The sequence below is a fragment of the Rhinoderma darwinii genome, chromosome 2 (assembly GCF_050947455.1).
Source record: "Rhinoderma darwinii isolate aRhiDar2 chromosome 2, aRhiDar2.hap1, whole genome shotgun sequence".
NCBI lineage: Eukaryota > Metazoa > Chordata > Amphibia > Anura > Rhinodermatidae > Rhinoderma > Rhinoderma darwinii.
This window is the reverse complement of record NC_134688.1, coordinates 3327020-3345366: the sequence shown is the minus strand read 5'-3', so window position 1 is coordinate 3345366 and position 18347 is coordinate 3327020. Positions and strand designations below refer to the sequence as shown.

Genomic DNA, 18347 nt, shown 5'->3' with positions numbered 1-18347 from the left:
CATTCTATACTTATACTCTATATTCTATATTACACTGCACATTCTATACTTATACTCTATATTCTATATAACACTGCACATTCTATACTTATACTCTATATTCTATATAACACTGCACATTCTATACTTATACTCTATATTCTATATAACACTGCACAGTCTATACTTATACTCTATATTCTATATAACACTGCACAGTCTATACTTATACTCTATATTCTATATTACACTGCACATTCTATACTTATACTCTATATTCTACATTACACTGCACATTCTATACTTATACTCTATATTCTATATAACACTGCACATTCTATACTTATACTCTATATTCTATATTACACTGCACATTCTATACTTATACTCTATATTCTATATTACACTGCACATTCTATACTTATACTCTATATTCTATATTACACTGCACATTCTATACTTATACTCTATATTCTATATAACACTGCACATTCTATACTTATACTCTATATTCTATATAACACTGCACATTCTATACTTATACTCTATATTCTATATTACACTGCACATTCTATACTTATACTCTATATTCTATATTACACTGCACATTCTATACTTATACTCTATATTCTATATAACACTGCACATTCTATACTTATACTCTATATTCTATATAACACTCTACATTCTATACTTATACTCTATATTCTATATAACACTGCACAGTCTATACTTATACTCTATACTCTATATAACACTGCACATTCTATACTTATACTCTATATTCTATATAACACTGCACATTCTATACTTATACTCTATATTCTATATTACACTGCACATTCTATACTTATACTCTATATTCTATATTACACTGCACATTCTATACTTATACTCTATATTCTATATTACACTGCACATTCTATACTTATACTCTATATTCTATATTACACTGCACATTCTATACTTATACTCTATATTCTATATAACACTGCACAGTCTATACTTATACTCTATATTCTATATAACACTGCACATTCTATACTTATACTCTATATTCTATATAACACTGCACATTCTATACTTATACTCTATATTCTATATTACACTGCACATTCTATACTTATACTCTATATTCTATATAACACTGCACAGTCTATACTTATACTCTATATTCTATATAACACTGCACATTCTATACTTATACTCTATATTCTATATTACACTGCACATTCTATACTTATACTCTATATTCTATATTACACTGCACATTCTATACTTATACTCTATATTCTATATAACACTCTACATTCTATACTTATACTCTATATTCTATATAACACTGCACAGTCTATACTTATACTCTATACTCTATATAACACTGCACATTCTATACTTATACTCTATATTCTATATTACACTGCACATTCTATACTTATACTCTATATTCTATATAACACTGCACATTCTATACTTATACTCTATATTCTATATTACACTGCACATTCTATACTTATACTCTATATTCTATATTACACTGCACATTCTATACTTATACTCTATATTCTATATAACACTGCACATTCTATACTTATACTCTATATTCTATATAACACTGCACATTCTATACTTATACTCTATATTCTATATTACACTGCACATTCTATACTTATACTCTATATTCTATATAACACTGCACATTCTATACTTATACTCTATATTCTATATAACACTGCACATTCTATACTTATACTCTATATTCTATATTACACTGCACATTCTATACTTATACTCTATATTCTATATAACACTGCACATTCTATACTTATACTCTATATTCTATATTACACTGCACAGTCTATACTTATACTCTATATTCTATATTACACTGCACATTCTATACTTATACTCTATATTCTATATTACACTGCACATTCTATACTTATACTCTATATTCTATATAACACTGCACATTCTATACTTATACTCTATATTCTATATTACACTGCACATTCTATACTTATACTCTATATTCTATATTACACTGCACATTCTATACTTATACTCTATATTCTATATAACACTGCACAGTCTATACTTATACTCTATATTCTATATAACACTGCACATTCTATACTTATACTCTATATTCTATATAACACTGCACATTCTATACTTATACTCTATATTCTATATAACACTGCACATTCTATACTTATACTCTATATTCTATATAACACTGCACAGTCTATACTTATACTCTATATTCTATATTACACTGCACATTCTATACTTATACTCTATATTCTATATTACACTGCACATTCTATACTTATACTCTATATTCTATATAACACTGCACATTCTATACTTATACTCTATATTCTATATTACACTGCACATTCTATACTTATACTCTATATTCTATATAACACTGCACAGTCTATACTTATACTCTATACTCTATATAACACTGCACATTCTATACTTATACTCTATATTCTATATTACACTGCACATTCTATACTTATACTCTATATTCTATATAACACTGCACATTCTATACTTATACTCTATATTCTATATTACACTGCACATTCTATACTTATACTCTATATTCTATATTACACTGCACATTCTATACTTATACTCTATATTCTATATAACACTGCACATTCTATACTTATACTCTATATTCTATATAACACTGCACATTCTATACTTATACTCTATATTCTATATTACACTGCACATTCTATACTTATACTCTATATTCTATATAACACTGCACATTCTATACTTATACTCTATATTCTATATAACACTGCACATTCTATACTTATACTCTATATTCTATATTACACTGCACATTCTTTATTTTTTCACTGTCAGTAATATATATTTCCTACTAGTTTTCCCTAGGAAGTTTATTTAATTTCTCACTGAGCACATAACCCTAAGGCCTTATTCACACGAGCGTGTACCGTTTTGCACGCGTTGCAGTTCGGTGTGACATCAGTGTCTGGTACGCGTCTGAGTTTTTTTACGCGTGTATGTCATCCATACGTCACGCGTTTTTTACGTCAGCAAAAAAAACCTGAAGGAGGTGTTTTTCTTTTTAGCATTATTTCTTTAGCAGCTGTTGTGTGATTCACAGGCAGCACACGTATGACATCCGTGTGCTGTCCATGATTTTCACGCACCCATTGACTTCAATGGGTGGGTAATGCGCAAAAAATGCAGAAGTATAGGACATGCAGTGATTTATGCAACGGACACACGCTGCGTGAAAAACACTGAATGGCCCCATTGAATTGCATAGGTCCATGTGACATCCGTTGTTTTAACGCACGTAACATGGACATGAAATACGCTCGTGTGAATAAGGCCTTAAGGTAGTTAGTTAGACCAATAAAAACGGTTATATTTCCATTTATATTGCTGATCTGAGTTATTTGTTCTTAGTCTGATTTCTTTATGATTCTTATTTTTTTATATTTTTTATATATTTTTTTATGTTAATGCTTTAAGTATTTTAATATTATTTTTCGTCTTATATTAAATAATATTAGCCCAAGTGAGAACCGGTCACCCACTTGTAAAGCGTTAGCACTGGGCTATCCCTATTTCTGATGCTTTATTGGTCCCATCCACCAGTAGTAGAGTGCTACCCTGGGGTAATAGTTGGTATCTATACTGAGAGTGTTTCTATTGCACAGATGCTCTACCTATACAATTCTACTTCAACTTATTCTATATATATTTTTATATTAATGCTTTTAGTATTTTAATATTATTTTTCGTCTTATATTGAATAATATTAGCCCAAGTGAGGAATTAGATTGATGCCCTCCACCCAAATGACCCTCACACAAGAACTGTTTCTGGAACCAGTAGTCTGGGCTTGTAGGAATGGTTCTGCCTGGTCAATTAATGGAACTATACGAGTAGTCTATACGTTTAATTTAGTGGTAAATTTCATTGACCTTCCTCACCTTGCTCCACTGGACATTGTGTTATTTTATCCTTTATATGATTCCATAGGAGCTCCTGGTCCCAGCGTAGGGTCCTGCGATGCTCTTTGTAAGGCCGTGTATATAACGGCAGGGTTTTTATTAGATGGGACGTTTTCGCCACCCCTTTGCTATATGAGTAGCTATCTGGCCTGTCAAAATCAGTAGGATGATCTGAGATCCACGCCCTCAGCAGGACATCAGTCACCTGGATGGGACGTCTTAAGAAATAGTCTTCTCTGTAGATCATCTGGTCTGGAAAGTCCAACTGGATTTTACGCGTTGATTCTGTGTCATGAGGGCTGCAAGTCCAACGTTTTTTAAATATGGCAACCAGAGGCTTTGTGAGAGAAGAGGCTAATATGTCAACGTGGACCACCTGGCTCCTCGGACAGTGAAAGAAAACTACCAGGACCGGACTCTCGGACACCTTCTCTGGTGGATTGAGGAAGTCAATGAAAGATCTGCTGGGGGTCCCTGTCTGAGAGGTGACCATCTGCATCCAACAGCACTGAAAATAATAGAGAATACATCATCACAAATATTCAGCAGTAATCAGATAACACTGTAGGGACTGTGAACGTTTACATCTGTGTGTAGAACCAACTAAGGCATATCTATCAATGCTACAAAGCCTATGATGGCCATGATCAGGGGTCAGCATGGAAATGACTTTACAATAATATTATTTTGTTTCTGCAACATCTTCCTTATGAACCTGGATAAGTAGCAGAATCTTAGGTTTAAGGCTTCTCATTCATCTGGATAGTGATAAAACATCAGGTTGTGGGCTTCTTATGACTCTAGATATGTAGTAGGATATTAGGTTGAGGACTTCTTATGACTCTGGATATGTAGTAGAACATCAGGTTGAGGGGCTTCTTATGACTCTAGATATGTAGTAGAACATTAGGTTGAGTGGCTTCTTATGACTAGATATGTAGTAGAACATTAGGTTGAGGGGCTTCTTATGACTCTAGATATATAGTAGGATATTAGGTTGAGGGCTTCTTATGACTCTAGATATGTAGTAGAACATCAGGTTGTGGGCTTCTTATGACTCTAGATATGTAGTAGGATATTAGGTTGAGGGCTTCGTATGACTCTGGATATGTAGTAGAACATCAGGTTGAGGGGCTTCTTTAGACACTAGATATGTAGTAGAACATCAGGTTGTGGGGTTCTTATGACTCTAGATATGTAGTAGAACATAAGGTTGAGGGCTTCGTATGACTCTGGATATGTAGTAGAACATAAGGTTGTGGGGTTTCTTTAGACACTAGATATGTAGTAGAACATCAGGTTGTGGGGTTCTTATGACTCTAGATATGTAGTAGAACATAAGGTTGTGGGGTTCTTATGACTCTAGATATGTAGTAGAACATAAGGTTGTGGGGTTCTTATGACTCTAGATATGTAGTAGAACATTAGGTTGAGTGGCTTCTTATGACTAGATATGTAGTAGAACATGAGGTTGTGGGGTTCTTATGACTCTGGATATGTAGTAGAACATGAGGTTGTGGGGTTCTTATGACTCTGGATATATAGTAGGATATTAGGTTGTGGGCTTCTTATGACTCTAGATATATAGTAGGATATTAGGTTGAGGGCTTCTTATGACTCTAGATATGTAGTAGAACATCAGGTTGTGGGCTTCTTATGACTCTAGATATGTAGTAGGATATTAGGTTGAGGGCTTCTTATGACTCTAGATATGTAGTAGAACATCAGGTTGTGGGCTTCTTATGACTCTAGATATGTAGTAGGATATTAGGTTGAGGGCTTCTTATGACTCTGGATATGTAGTAGAACATCAGGTTGAGGGGCTTCTTTAGACACTAGATATGTAGTAGAACATCAGGTTGTGGGGTTCTTATGACTCTAGATATGTAGTAGAACATTAGGTTGAGGGGCTTCTTATGACTCTAGATATGTAGTAGAACATGAGGTTGAGGGGCTTCTTGTGACTCTAGATATGTAGTAGAACATGAGGTTGAGGGGCTTCTTATGACTCTAGATATGTAGTAGAACATCAGGTTGAGGGGCTCTTATGACTCTGGATATGTAGTAGAACATGAGGTTGAGGGCTTCTTATGACTCTAGATATGTAGTAGAACATGAGGTTGAGGGGTTCTTATGACTCTAGATATGTAGTAGAACATGAGGTTGAGGGCTTCTTATGACTCTAGATATGTAGTAGAACATGAGGTTGAGGGCTTCTTATGACTCTAGATATGTAGTAGGATATTAGGTTGAGGGCTTCTTATGACTCTAGATATGTAGTAGAACATGAGGTTGTGGGCTTCTTATGACTCTGGATATGTAGTAGGATATTAGGTTGAGGGCTTCTTATGACTCTAGATATGTAGTAGAACATGAGGTTGAGGGGCTTCTTATGACTCTGGATATGTAGTAGGATATTAGGTTGAGGGGTTCTTATGACTCTAGATATATAGCAGGATATTAGGTTGAGGGGCTCTTATGACTCTGGATATGTAGTAGAACATGAGGTTGAGGGGCTTCTTATGACTCTAGATATATAGTAGGATATTAGGTTGTGGGCTTCTTATGACTCTAGATATGTAGTAGAACATGAGGTTGAGGGGCTTCTTATGACTCTAGATATGTAGTAGGATATTAGGTTGAGGGGCTTCTTATGACTCTAGATATATAGCAGGATATTAGGTTGAGGGGCTCTTATGACTCTGGATATGTAGTAGAACATGAGGTTGAGGGCTTCTTATGACTCTAGATATGTAGTAGAACATCAGGTTGTGGGCTTCTTATGACTCTAGATATGTAGTAGGATATTAGGTTGAGGACTTCTTATGACTCTGGATATGTAGTAGAACATCAGGTTGAGGGGTTTCTTATGACTCTAGATATGTAGTAGAACATTAGGTTGAGGGGCTTCTTATGACTCTAGATATGTAGTAGAACATTAGGTTGAGTGGCTTCTTATGACTAGATATGTAGTAGAACATGAGGTTGTGGGGTTCTTATGACTCTGGATATGTAGTAGAACATGAGGTTGAGGGGCTTCTTATGACTCTAGATATGTAGTAGAACATGAGGTTGAGGGCTTCTTATGACTCTAGATATGTAGTAGAACATGAGGTTGAGGGCTTCTTATGACTCTAGATATGTAGTAGGATATTAGGTTGAGGGCTTCTTATGACTCTAGATATGTAGTAGAACATGAGGTTGTGGGCTTCTTATGACTCTGGATATGTAGTAGGATATTAGGTTGAGGGCTTCTTATGACTCTAGATATGTAGTAGAACATGAGGTTGAGGGGCTTCTTATGACTCTGGATATGTAGTAGGATATTAGGTTGAGGGGTTCTTATGACTCTAGATATATAGCAGGATATTAGGTTGAGGGGCTCTTATGACTCTGGATATGTAGTAGAACATGAGGTTGAGGGGCTTCTTATGACTCTAGATATATAGTAGGATATTCTGTTGTGGGCTTCTTATGACTCTAGATATGTAGTAGAACATGAGGTTGAGGGGCTTCTTATGACTCTAGATATGTAGTAGGATATTAGGTTGAGGGGCTTCTTATGACTCTAGATATATAGCAGGATATTAGGTTGAGGGGCTCTTATGACTCTGGATATGTAGTAGAACATGAGGTTGAGGGCTTCTTATGACTCTAGATATGTAGTAGAACATCAGGTTGTGGGCTTCTTATGACTCTAGATATGTAGTAGGATATTAGGTTGAGGACTTCTTATGACTCTGGATATGTAGTAGAACATCAGGTTGAGGGGTTTCTTATGACTCTAGATATGTAGTAGAACATTAGGTTGAGGGGCTTCTTATGACTCTAGATATGTAGTAGAACATTAGGTTGAGTGGCTTCTTATGACTAGATATGTAGTAGAACATGAGGTTGTGGGGTTCTTATGACTCTGGATATGTAGTAGAACATGAGGTTGAGGGGCTTCTTATGACTCTAGATATATAGTAGGATATTAGGTTGAGGGCTTCTTATGACTCTAGATATGTAGTAGAACATCAGGTTGTGGGCTTCTTATGACTCTAGATATGTAGTAGGATATTAGGTTGAGGGCTTCGTATGACTCTGGATATGTAGTAGAACATCAGGTTGAGGGGCTTCTTTAGACACTAGATATGTAGTAGAACGTCAGGTTGTGGGGTTCTTATGACTCTAGATATGTAGTAGAACATGAGGTTGTGGGGTTCTTATGACTCTAGATATGTAGTAGAACATTAGGTTGAGTGGTTCTTATGACTAGATATGTAGTAGAACATGAGGTTGTGGGGTTCTTATGACTCTGGATATGTAGTAGAACATGAGGTTGTGGGGTTCTTATGACTCTGGATATATAGTAGGATATTAGGTTGTGGGCTTCTTATGACTCTAGATATATAGTAGAATATTAGGTTGAGGGCTTCTTATGACTCTAGATATGTAGTAGAACATCAGGTTGTGGGCTTCTTATGACTCTAGATATGTAGTAGGATATTAGGTTGAGGGCTTCTTATGACTCTGGATATGTAGTAGAACATCAGGTTGAGGGGCTTCTTTAGACACTAGATATGTAGTAGAACATCAGGTTGTGGGGTTCTTATGACTCTAGATATGTAGTAGAACATTAGGTTGAGGGGCTTCTTATGACTCTAGATATGTAGTAGAACATGAGGTTGAGGGGCTTCTTATGACTCTAGATATGTAGTAGAACATCAGGTTGAGGGGCTTCTTATGACTCTAGATATGTAGTAGAACATCAGGTTGAGGGGCTTCTTATGACTCTAGATATGTAGTAGAACATTAGGTTGAGGGGCTTCTTATGACTCTAGATATGTAGTAGAACATCAGGTTGAGGGGCTTCTTATGACTCTAGATATATAATAGGATATTAGGTTGTGGGCTTCTTATGACTCTAGATATGTAGTAGAACATCAGGTTGAGGGGCTTCTTATGACTCTAGATATGTAGTAGAACATGAGGTTGAGTGGCTTCTTATGACACTAGATATGTAGTAGAACATGAGGTTGTGGGGTTCTTATGACACTAGATATGTAGTAGAACATTAGGTTGAGGGGCTTCTTATGACTCTAGATATGTAGTAGAACATGAGGTTGAGGGGCTTCTTATGACTCTAGATATGTAGTAGAACATCAGGTTGAGGGGCTTCTTATGACTCTAGATATGTAGTAGAACATCAGGTTGAGGGGCTCTTATGACTCTGGATATGTAGTAGAACATCAGGTTGTGGGGTTCTTATGACTCTAGATATGTAGTAGAACATTAGGTTGAGGGGCTTCTTATGACTCTAGATATGTAGTAGAACATGAGGTTGAGGGGCTTCTTATGACTCTAGATATGTAGTAGAACATCAGGTTGAGGGGCTTCTTATGACTCTAGATATGTAGTAGAACATCAGGTTGAGGGGTTCTTATGACTCTGGATATGTAGTAGAACATGAGGTTGAGGGGCTTCTTATGACTCTAGATATATAATAGGATATTAGGTTGTGGGCTTCTTATGACTCTAGATATGTTTTAGGATATTAGGTTGAGGGCTTCTTATGACTCTAGATATGTAGTAGAACATCAGGTTGAGGGGCTTCTTATGACTCTAGATATGTAGTAGAACATGAGGTTGAGTGGCTTCTTATGACACTAGATATGTAGTAGAACATGAGGTTGTGGGGTTCTTATGACACTAGATATGTAGTAGAACATCAGGTTGAGGGGTTTCTTATGACTCTAGATATGTAGTAGAGCATCAGGTTGAGGGGCTTCTTATGACTCTAGATATGTAGTAGAACATGAGGTTGTGGGGTTCTTATGACTCTAGATATGTAGTAGAACATGAGGTTGAGTGGCTTCTTATGACACTAGATATGTAGTAGAACATGAGGTTGTGGGGTTCTTATGACTCTAGATATGTAGTAGAACATCAGGTTGAGGGGTTCTTATGACTCTGGATATGTAGTAGAACATGAGGTTGAGGGGCTTCTTATGACTCTAGATATATAATAGGATATTAGGTTGTGGGCTTCTTATGACTCTAGATATGTTTTAGGATATTAGGTTGAGGGCTTCTTATGACTCTAGATATGTAGTAGAACATCAGGTTGAGGGGCTTCTTATGACTCTAGATATGTAGTAGAACATGAGGTTGAGTGGCTTCTTATGACACTAGATATGTAGTAGAACATCAGGTTGAGGGGTTTCTTATGACTCTAGATATGTAGTAGAACATCAGGTTGAGTGGCTTCTTATGACTAGATATGTAGTTGAACATCAGGTTGAGGGCTCTTTCTGAAACTACATGTTTAGTGAAACATCAGAGTGAGAGATCCTTGTGAACATCATGCACATTATTAGAATTAGAACCCAGCAATACATTTCTTACCTGGCAGAGGATCATACACACTGTCTCCCCCACTCCCCACAGTCCCATTTTTTCGTCTCAGTAGGGCGCCTGCTTTCTAGTCGTCTCCTCAGAAGGGTCAGTGTCTAGTGGTCATCGGGAACATCTGAAGCCTGTGGAGCACGATGCCCTCCACCTACTCCCTGTGTATGGAGAGTCCAGCACTGCTCATAGTTATAACATGTCAGGATATTCCAGATTACAGCGCAGGGTCCACGGGTCTTGAGGATGAGCGACCTCCAGAAGTTGCAGAGTCTCAGGATTTTCTGGTGAAGATCAGTTCTCACTTCTTGTCTTTAATCACCTGCAGGACGAGTACCTGTCAGCACCTGCCATACAGAGAACACATAGTGATACGTGGAGCCTACAGCAGCCTCAGCCCCCTCAAGGTTTAATGAAACGTCAGGAATAAGTATTTATTCAGTCACCTCCTGGAAATCTTCTCCAAGTCACTGCAAGGAAAATGCCCATCACCCCAGTCCGCAGCCATTATAGGGGCTCTTATCATGGTGGGTCCCTATTCACATCACCTGGGACCAGTGTCATATCTATAGGGGGTGTAGGGGTTATAGCCACGCCCGGGTCCTGGTGCCTTAGGGCCCCAATATTACATTATGGCAGTACTTAGCAGTTGAGGACCCAGTTCTACATTTTCAATGGGGTCCGGAAGTTTTAACCTCTGCCTGGAACCAATTTAGTCCTTGGATCTTGGTATACTTGGTCGCAGCGATGAGATTTCGTACGTAACACGTGACCGTGGCAGCCAATCACTGACTACAACAGTGACGCGTCGTCCATACTGACATCATCTGTTAGTGATTGGCGGCTGCAGTCACATGTCCAGCATGACCAGTCGTTGTTGCTGTTATTGAGGCACAATGCAAACTTATTTATATTGAATTCTCCCCAAATCGCAAGTTTTCCACGGTAGATTATTTGTAATCTGTGGATGTAATAAGTCTTTACATGGGATTGTTTTTAAGAAAATGGGGTCCTGGGCAACAAGCAAAGTTCCTGACGTTTCACAACATATAATATATAATATATTACACAGGTACATGAGCACTTTCCCCCAAATACTGCCATACAATGCCCACAGAACTGCCACATACAGCGCTGTGCAAAAGTTTTAGGCAGTTGTGGATAAATGCTGCAAAGCAAGAATGATTTCACAAATAGAAGTTAATAGTTTTGTTTTTTTATCAATTAGTGAAATGCAAAGTGAATGAACAGAAGAGAAATCTAAATCGGAACAATATTTGGGGTGACCGCCCTTTGCCTTCAGCATCAATTCTTCTAGATACTTGTACACAGTTTTTGCAGGAACTCAGCCGGGAGGTTGTTCCATATCTTGGAGAACTAAGCGCAGATCTTCTGTGGATGACGCTGCCTCCAATTCTTCTGTCTCAGGCTTCATGAGGTTGAGATCAGGGCTGTGTGGGGGCCACATCATCACTTCCAGGGCTTCTTCTTCTTTACACTGAGAGAACCTGCTGACATTTTTCTGCACCCCGGTTCCTATGTTTTGGTGCATAGTTGGGTTGCTTGGCCTGGTTTCCATGTCGTACATATGGCTTTTTGGGGGCAATTCTTCCATGAAGACCATTTCTGGACAGACTTCTACGAACAGTAGATTGATGTACCTGGGTCCCTCTGGTTTCTGCCAGTTCTGAGCTGATGGCACTGCTGGACATTTCCTGATTTTGAAGGGAAGTAAGAGTGATGTGTCTTTGATCTGCATCTGTAATGGCCGGAAGGAGGTGAAGGGAAAGTGAGCCCTAATCTACCCACCGCCCTGTCCCTGCCTACTTGCAACGACTCGCCCTAGGCGACGAGGTACAACTGGGCGGCGGTCCCTACGCTGTCTAAGTGCACAGGAAAACAAACAGGGAACATGCAAGGGAAGGGGCAGTAGCCACGGAACGCCACGAGGAAACGGAGCGGCGAACGGACAGTCAGGACCAGGACGAAGTGAGTACACCCAAGCGGGCAAGGAGACAGAAGCAAGCCAGGGGCAAAGCAAAGCAGGTCAAGCAGAACTGCAGCAAGGCAGAAGCACGGCAGAAGCAGGCTGGAGCAAGCAGCAGTGGGGCCAGGAATCCAAAAGAATTACAAGCCCTGAGGGAGAGAACAGGGCAGGTAATAAAGGACAGGGGGCGGAGCTAACTCCGACAGACCAGGCCGCGATAGGCTCTCCCACTCCTGAGCCTGCCACCCTGGTTGGTGGGAGATGGTGTCAGTCGAACAGGTCTGGCCTCAGGTGTGGATTGATTAATCCCAGGAGTATACCTAGATGAAGTACCTGGCAGATCCCTAACAGTACTCCCCCTTTTATGAGGGGCCACCGGACCCTTACTAAGGGGACCCGGTTTAGTGGGGAAGAGAAGGTGGAACCTCCTGATCAATACCCCAGCGTGAACATCACGGGCAGGTACCCAAGTCCTCTCCTCCGGCCCGTATCCTCTCCAATGGACCAGGTACTGGAGGGAGCCCTGGACCATCCTACTGTCCATAATCTTGGCCACCTCGAATTCCACCCCCTCAGGGGTGAGAACGGGAACAGGAGGTATCCTCGAGGGGGACCAGGACGGGGAGCAGCGTTTAAGGAGGGAGGCATGGAAGACGTCATGTATGCGAAATGATGGGGGGAGCTCCAGACGGAAGGATACAGGGTTGAGGACTTCAATGATCTTATAAGGTCCAATAAATCGGGGAGCAAACTTCCTGGACGGGACCTTAAGGCGCAAGTTCCTGGACGACAACCAGACCAAATCCCCGACGACAAACCGGGGGTTAGCAGAACGTCTACTATCCGCCTGAATCTTTTGTGCGCTCTGGGACGCCTCTAGGTTCTTCTGAACCTGGGCCCAGACGGTGCACAGTTCCCGATGAACATCCTCTACCTCAGGATTATTGGAACAACCAGGGGAGACGGAGGAGAATCTTGGGTTAAACCCGAAATTACAGAAAAACGGGGAGACCCCTGACGAGTTACTGACCCGGTTATTCAAGGAAAATTCAGCAAGGGGAAGGAATGAGACCCAATCGAATTGACAGTCAGAGATGAAACACCTTAATTATTGTTCCAGGGATTGGTTGGTCCTTTCCGTTTGGCCATTAGTTTCGGGATGGAAGGCGGAGGAGAAGGACAGATCAATCTCCAACTTTTTACAAAAAGCTCTCCAAAATAAGGAAACAAATTGTACCCCTCTGTCAGAAACGATATTGACTGGGGCCCCATGGAGACGCAGGATGTGTTTCACAAACAAAGAAGCTAACGTCTTGGCGTTAGGTAGCTTCTTAAGGGGCACAAAGTGGCACATCTTGCTGAAGCGGTCGACTACCACCCACACCACCGACTTGCCCTGAGATGGAGGCAAATCGGTGATAAAATCCATGGAGATATGGGTCCAAGGTCTCTGGGGAATGGGCAAGGAACGTAGTAGGCCCGCAGGTCGGGACCTAGGGGTTTTGGACCTAGCACAAACCTCACAAGCGGCGACGTAAGCCCTAACGTCTTTAGGCAACCCAGGCCACCAATAGTTTCTGGTAATGAGGTGTTTGGTGCCCAAGATGCCAGGATGACCAGATAGAGCGGAGTCATGGTTTTCCCTGAGTACCCTCAGCCGGTATTGCAGGGGAACAAACAGTTTGTCCCCAGGGACGTTCCCGGGAGCTGCACCCTGATCAGCCGCGATATCAGAAGCTAAATCAGAATCCGTGGCAGAGACGATTATACCAGGGGGTAAAATACAAGCAGGATCCTTCTCAGAAGGAGGATTGGCCATGAAACTACGTGACAGAGCATCAGCCTTAATATTCTTGGACCCAGCCCTATAGGTAACCAAGAAATTAAATCTGGTAAAGAATAGTGCCCACCGAGCTTGTCTAGGATTAAGCCTCCGGGCTGATTCTAGGAAAACCAGATTCTTGTGATCCGTAAGGACCGTTACCTGGTGTCTGGCCCCCTCCAGGAAGTGCCGCCACTCCTCAAAAGCCCATTTAATGGCTAGAAGTTCGCGGTTGCCAATATCATAGTTACTCTCCGTGGGCGAAAACTTCCTAGAGAAGTAAGCACAGGGGCGGAGATGGGTGAGGGAGCTGGTACCCTGGGACAAGACGGCCCCCACTCCCACCTCAGAAGCGTCAACCTCCACAATAAATGGCTCCTCTTGATTGGGCTGAATCAGCACGGGGGCCGAGATAAAGCACTTCTTGAGGGTCTCAAAGGCCTGGACGGCCTCAGGGGGCCAATGGAGGACATCAGCACCCTTGCGGGTAAGGTCCGTAAGAGGCTTAGCGACGACCGAGAAGTTGGCAATAAATCTCCTGTAATAGTTGGCGAACCCTAAAAAACACTGTAACGCCTTAAGGGAGGCAGGTTGGACCCATTCCGCCACAGCCTGAACCTTGGCAGGGTCCATGCGGAATTCATGAGGAGTGAGGATTTGCCCTAAAAATGGTATCTCCTGTACCCCAAAGACACATTTTTCAGTCTTAGCAAACAGATTATTCTCCCGAAGGACCTGGAGCACCTTCCTGACATGCTCCACGTGGGAGGACCAGTCCTTGGAAAACACCAGTATGTCATCAAGGTACACAACAAGAAAATTACCCAGGTACTCTCTCAGGATTTCATTAATAAAATTCTGGAAGACAGCAGGGGCATTACACAACCCAAAGGGCATGACCAGGTATTCGAAATGACCCTCGGGTGTGTTGAACGCAGTTTTCCACTCATCCCCCTCTTTGATGCGGATAAGGTTATATGCCCCCCGTAGATCGAACTTAGAAAACCATTGGGCTCCCTGAACCTGATTAAAAAGATCCGGAATCAAAGGAAGTGGGTACTGGTTCCTTACGGTGACCTTATTCAGGTTACGATAATCAATGCACGGCCTAAGACCACCATCCTTCTTCCCCACGAAGAAGAAGCCAGCACCTACAGGAGAAGTCGAGGGGCGAATGAAACCCTTGGCCAGGCATTCTTGGATATATTCCCTCATAGCTTTACGTTCAGGACATGAAAGATTAAATATCCTCCCCTTAGGAAGCTTGGCACCAGGCACCAAATCGATAGCGCAATCGTAATCTCTATGGGGGGGCAACACCTCGGAGGCCTCCTTAGAAAACACATCGGCGAAGTCCTGAACAAACTCAGGAAGCGTGTTTACCTCCTCCCGGGGAGAAATAGAGTTAACAGAAAGACATGACATAAGACATTCATTACCCCATTTGGTGAGATCCCCAGTATTCCAATCAAACGTGGGATTATGCAACTGCAACCAGGGAAGGCCTAAAACCAGATCAGACGATAATCCCTGCATCACCAGTACAGAACACTGCTCCAAATGCATGGAGCCAACAAGGAGTTCAAAAACAGGAGTATGCTGAGTAAAATAACCATTAGCAAGGGGAGTTGAGTCGATTCCTACTACAGGGATAGGATAAGGTAAATCAATAAAAGGCATTTTTAGAGACATAGCAAATTCCGCAGACATGATATTAGCAGATGACCCTGAATCCACGAAAGCACTGCCCGTGGCAGACCGGCCAGCAAACGAGACCTGAAAGGGAAGCAAAATTTTATTGCGTTTCACATTAACGGGAAATACCTGTGCGCCCAAGTGACCTCCCCGATGATCACTTAGGCGCGGAAGTTTTCCGGCTTCTTATTCTTGCGCCTGGGACAGGTGTTCAGTAGATGCTTGTCGTCCCCACAGTAGAAGCAGAGACCATTCATTCTGCGAAACTCCCTACGTTGTCGAGGGGACATGGAGGCCCCGAGTTGCATAGGTACCTCCGAGTCCTCCGTGGAGGGGCGAGGAGACGGGACCTCGGGGGGGATCACCGAAAAGTCAGAGGGGAGCACACTGAAGCGTTCTAGCTGACGTTCCCTGAGACGTCGGTCAAGTCGTACTGCTAGGGCCATAACCTGGTCAAGGGAGTCAGACGAGGGGTAGCTAACCAGCAGATCCTTCAGGGCGTCAGATAATCCTAACCTAAACTGGCACCTTAGGGCCGGATCGTTCCACTGAGAAGCTACGCACCACTTCCTAAAATCAGAACAGTATTCCTCAACCGGTCTCCTACCCTGACGTAAGGTCACCAGCTGACTCTCGGCTAAGGCAGTCCTGTCAGTCTCGTCGTAAATGAGTCCGAGGGCAGAGAAAAAACGATCAACAGAGGAAAGTTCAGGGGCGTCAGGAGCCAAGGAGAAGGCCCACTCTTGGGGCCCTTCCTGGAGTCGGGATATGATGATACCCACCCGCTGGTTCTCGGAACCTGAGGAGTGGGGCTTTAGGCGGAAATACAGTCTGCAACTCTCCCGGAAGGAGAGAAACGTCTTACGGTCCCCTGAGAACCGGTCAGGTAACTTGAGGTCGGGTTCTAGAGGTGAGGTGAGGGGTACTACTAAAGCAGCGTCACCCTGATTGACCCTTTGGGCCAGGGCCTGGACCTGTAGGGAGAGGCCCTGCATCTGCTGGGCCAGGGTCTCAAGGGGGTCCATGATAGCGTCAGCGTAGGAGAAATGGTAGACTAGGTAAGGGCTTGTAATTATGTAATGGCCGGAAGGAGGTGAAGGGAAAGTGAGCCCTAATCTACCCACCGCCCTGTCCCTGCCTACTTGCAACGACTCGCCCTAGGCGACGAGGTACAACTGGGCGGCGGTCCCTACGCTGTCTAAGTGCACAGGAAAACAAACAGGGAACATGCAAGGGAAGGGGCAGTAGCCACGGAACGCCACGAGGAAACGGAGCGGCGAACGGACAGTCAGGACCAGGACGAAGTGAGTACACCCAAGCGGGCAAGGAGACAGAAGCAAGCCAGGGGCAAAGCAAAGCAGGTCAAGCAGAACTGCAGCAAGGCAGAAGCACGGCAGAAGCAGGCTGGAGCAAGCAGCAGTGGGGCCAGGAATCCAAAAGAATTACAAGCCCTGAGGGAGAGAACAGGGCAGGTAATAAAGGACAGGGGGCGGAGCTAACTCCGACAGACCAGGCCGCGATAGGCTCTCCCACTCCTGAGCCTGCCACCCTGGTTGGTGGGAGATGGTGTCAGTCGAACAGGTCTGGCCTCAGGTGTGGATTGATTAATCCCAGGAGTATACCTAGATGAAGTACCTGGCAGATCCCTAACAGCATCTCTAAGTTTCCTTGGTTGACCACTGTGTCTACAGTCCTCAATGTTGCCCGTTCCTTTGTGCTTCTTCAAGAGTTTAAACAGCACATCATGAAACCTCAGTCTGCTGTGAAATATTTCCTGGGAGAGACCTTGCTGATGCAGTATAACTACCTTGTGTCTTGTTGCTGTGCTCAGTCTTGCCATGGTGAACCTGTGACGTGAAACGGTCTTCCACAACCTCACCTTTGTAGCAGAGTTTGGCTGTTCCTCACCCAGTTTTAAGCCTCTTACACAGCTGTTTCTGTTACACTTAATGACTGTGTTTCACCTACATATGAAAATGATGATAATTATCGCCTGTTTAGAATAATTGGTTAATCATAGACCTGAATATAATCCTACAAAATCCAGGACTTTGTAAAGTGCACCTAGAAGAATCGATGACGTTTTAAAGGAAAAGGGGGGTCACACCAAATATTGATTTGATTTAGATTTATTTTCTGTTCATTCACTTTGTATTTTGTTAATTGTTGAGAAAAAAAAACTATGATCACTATTCACTATTAACACTATTTTTGGAAGCATTCTTACTCTGCAGCATTTTTCCACAACTGCCTAAAACTTTTGCACACTTTTGCTGTACATCCCACACTATAGTACCATTTAATGCCCAAATAGTTCCGCATGAACCGCCCGATGCTTTATCATTAACCCCTTTACCGTGACTCGTGAAGGAGTTAATAGTTATGTCCTTGGGCAGTAAAAAGGGTTAATGATAAAGCAACGGGTGGTTCAGGGAAATGATGGTTTGCGCGCTCCACT

The 18347-nt window shown here is 41.9% G+C and overlaps 1 protein-coding gene across 1 annotated transcript in view; it reads right to left on the bottom strand.

The window, feature by feature from the left end:
- Positions 1 to 10433, bottom strand: part of LOC142740323 (protein sel-1 homolog 3-like) — a 53121-nt gene extending 42688 nt beyond the window's left edge. The window contains exons 1-2 of the mRNA XM_075849869.1: positions 10386 to 10433; positions 3975 to 4503 (exon numbers count right to left, since the gene is read on the bottom strand). Of these exons, the coding sequence (XP_075705984.1) occupies positions 3975 to 4503; positions 10386 to 10433 (577 nt within the window). The remainder of the gene's footprint in view (positions 1 to 3974; positions 4504 to 10385) is intronic.
- Between the last annotated feature and the right edge of the window lie 7914 nt (positions 10434 to 18347).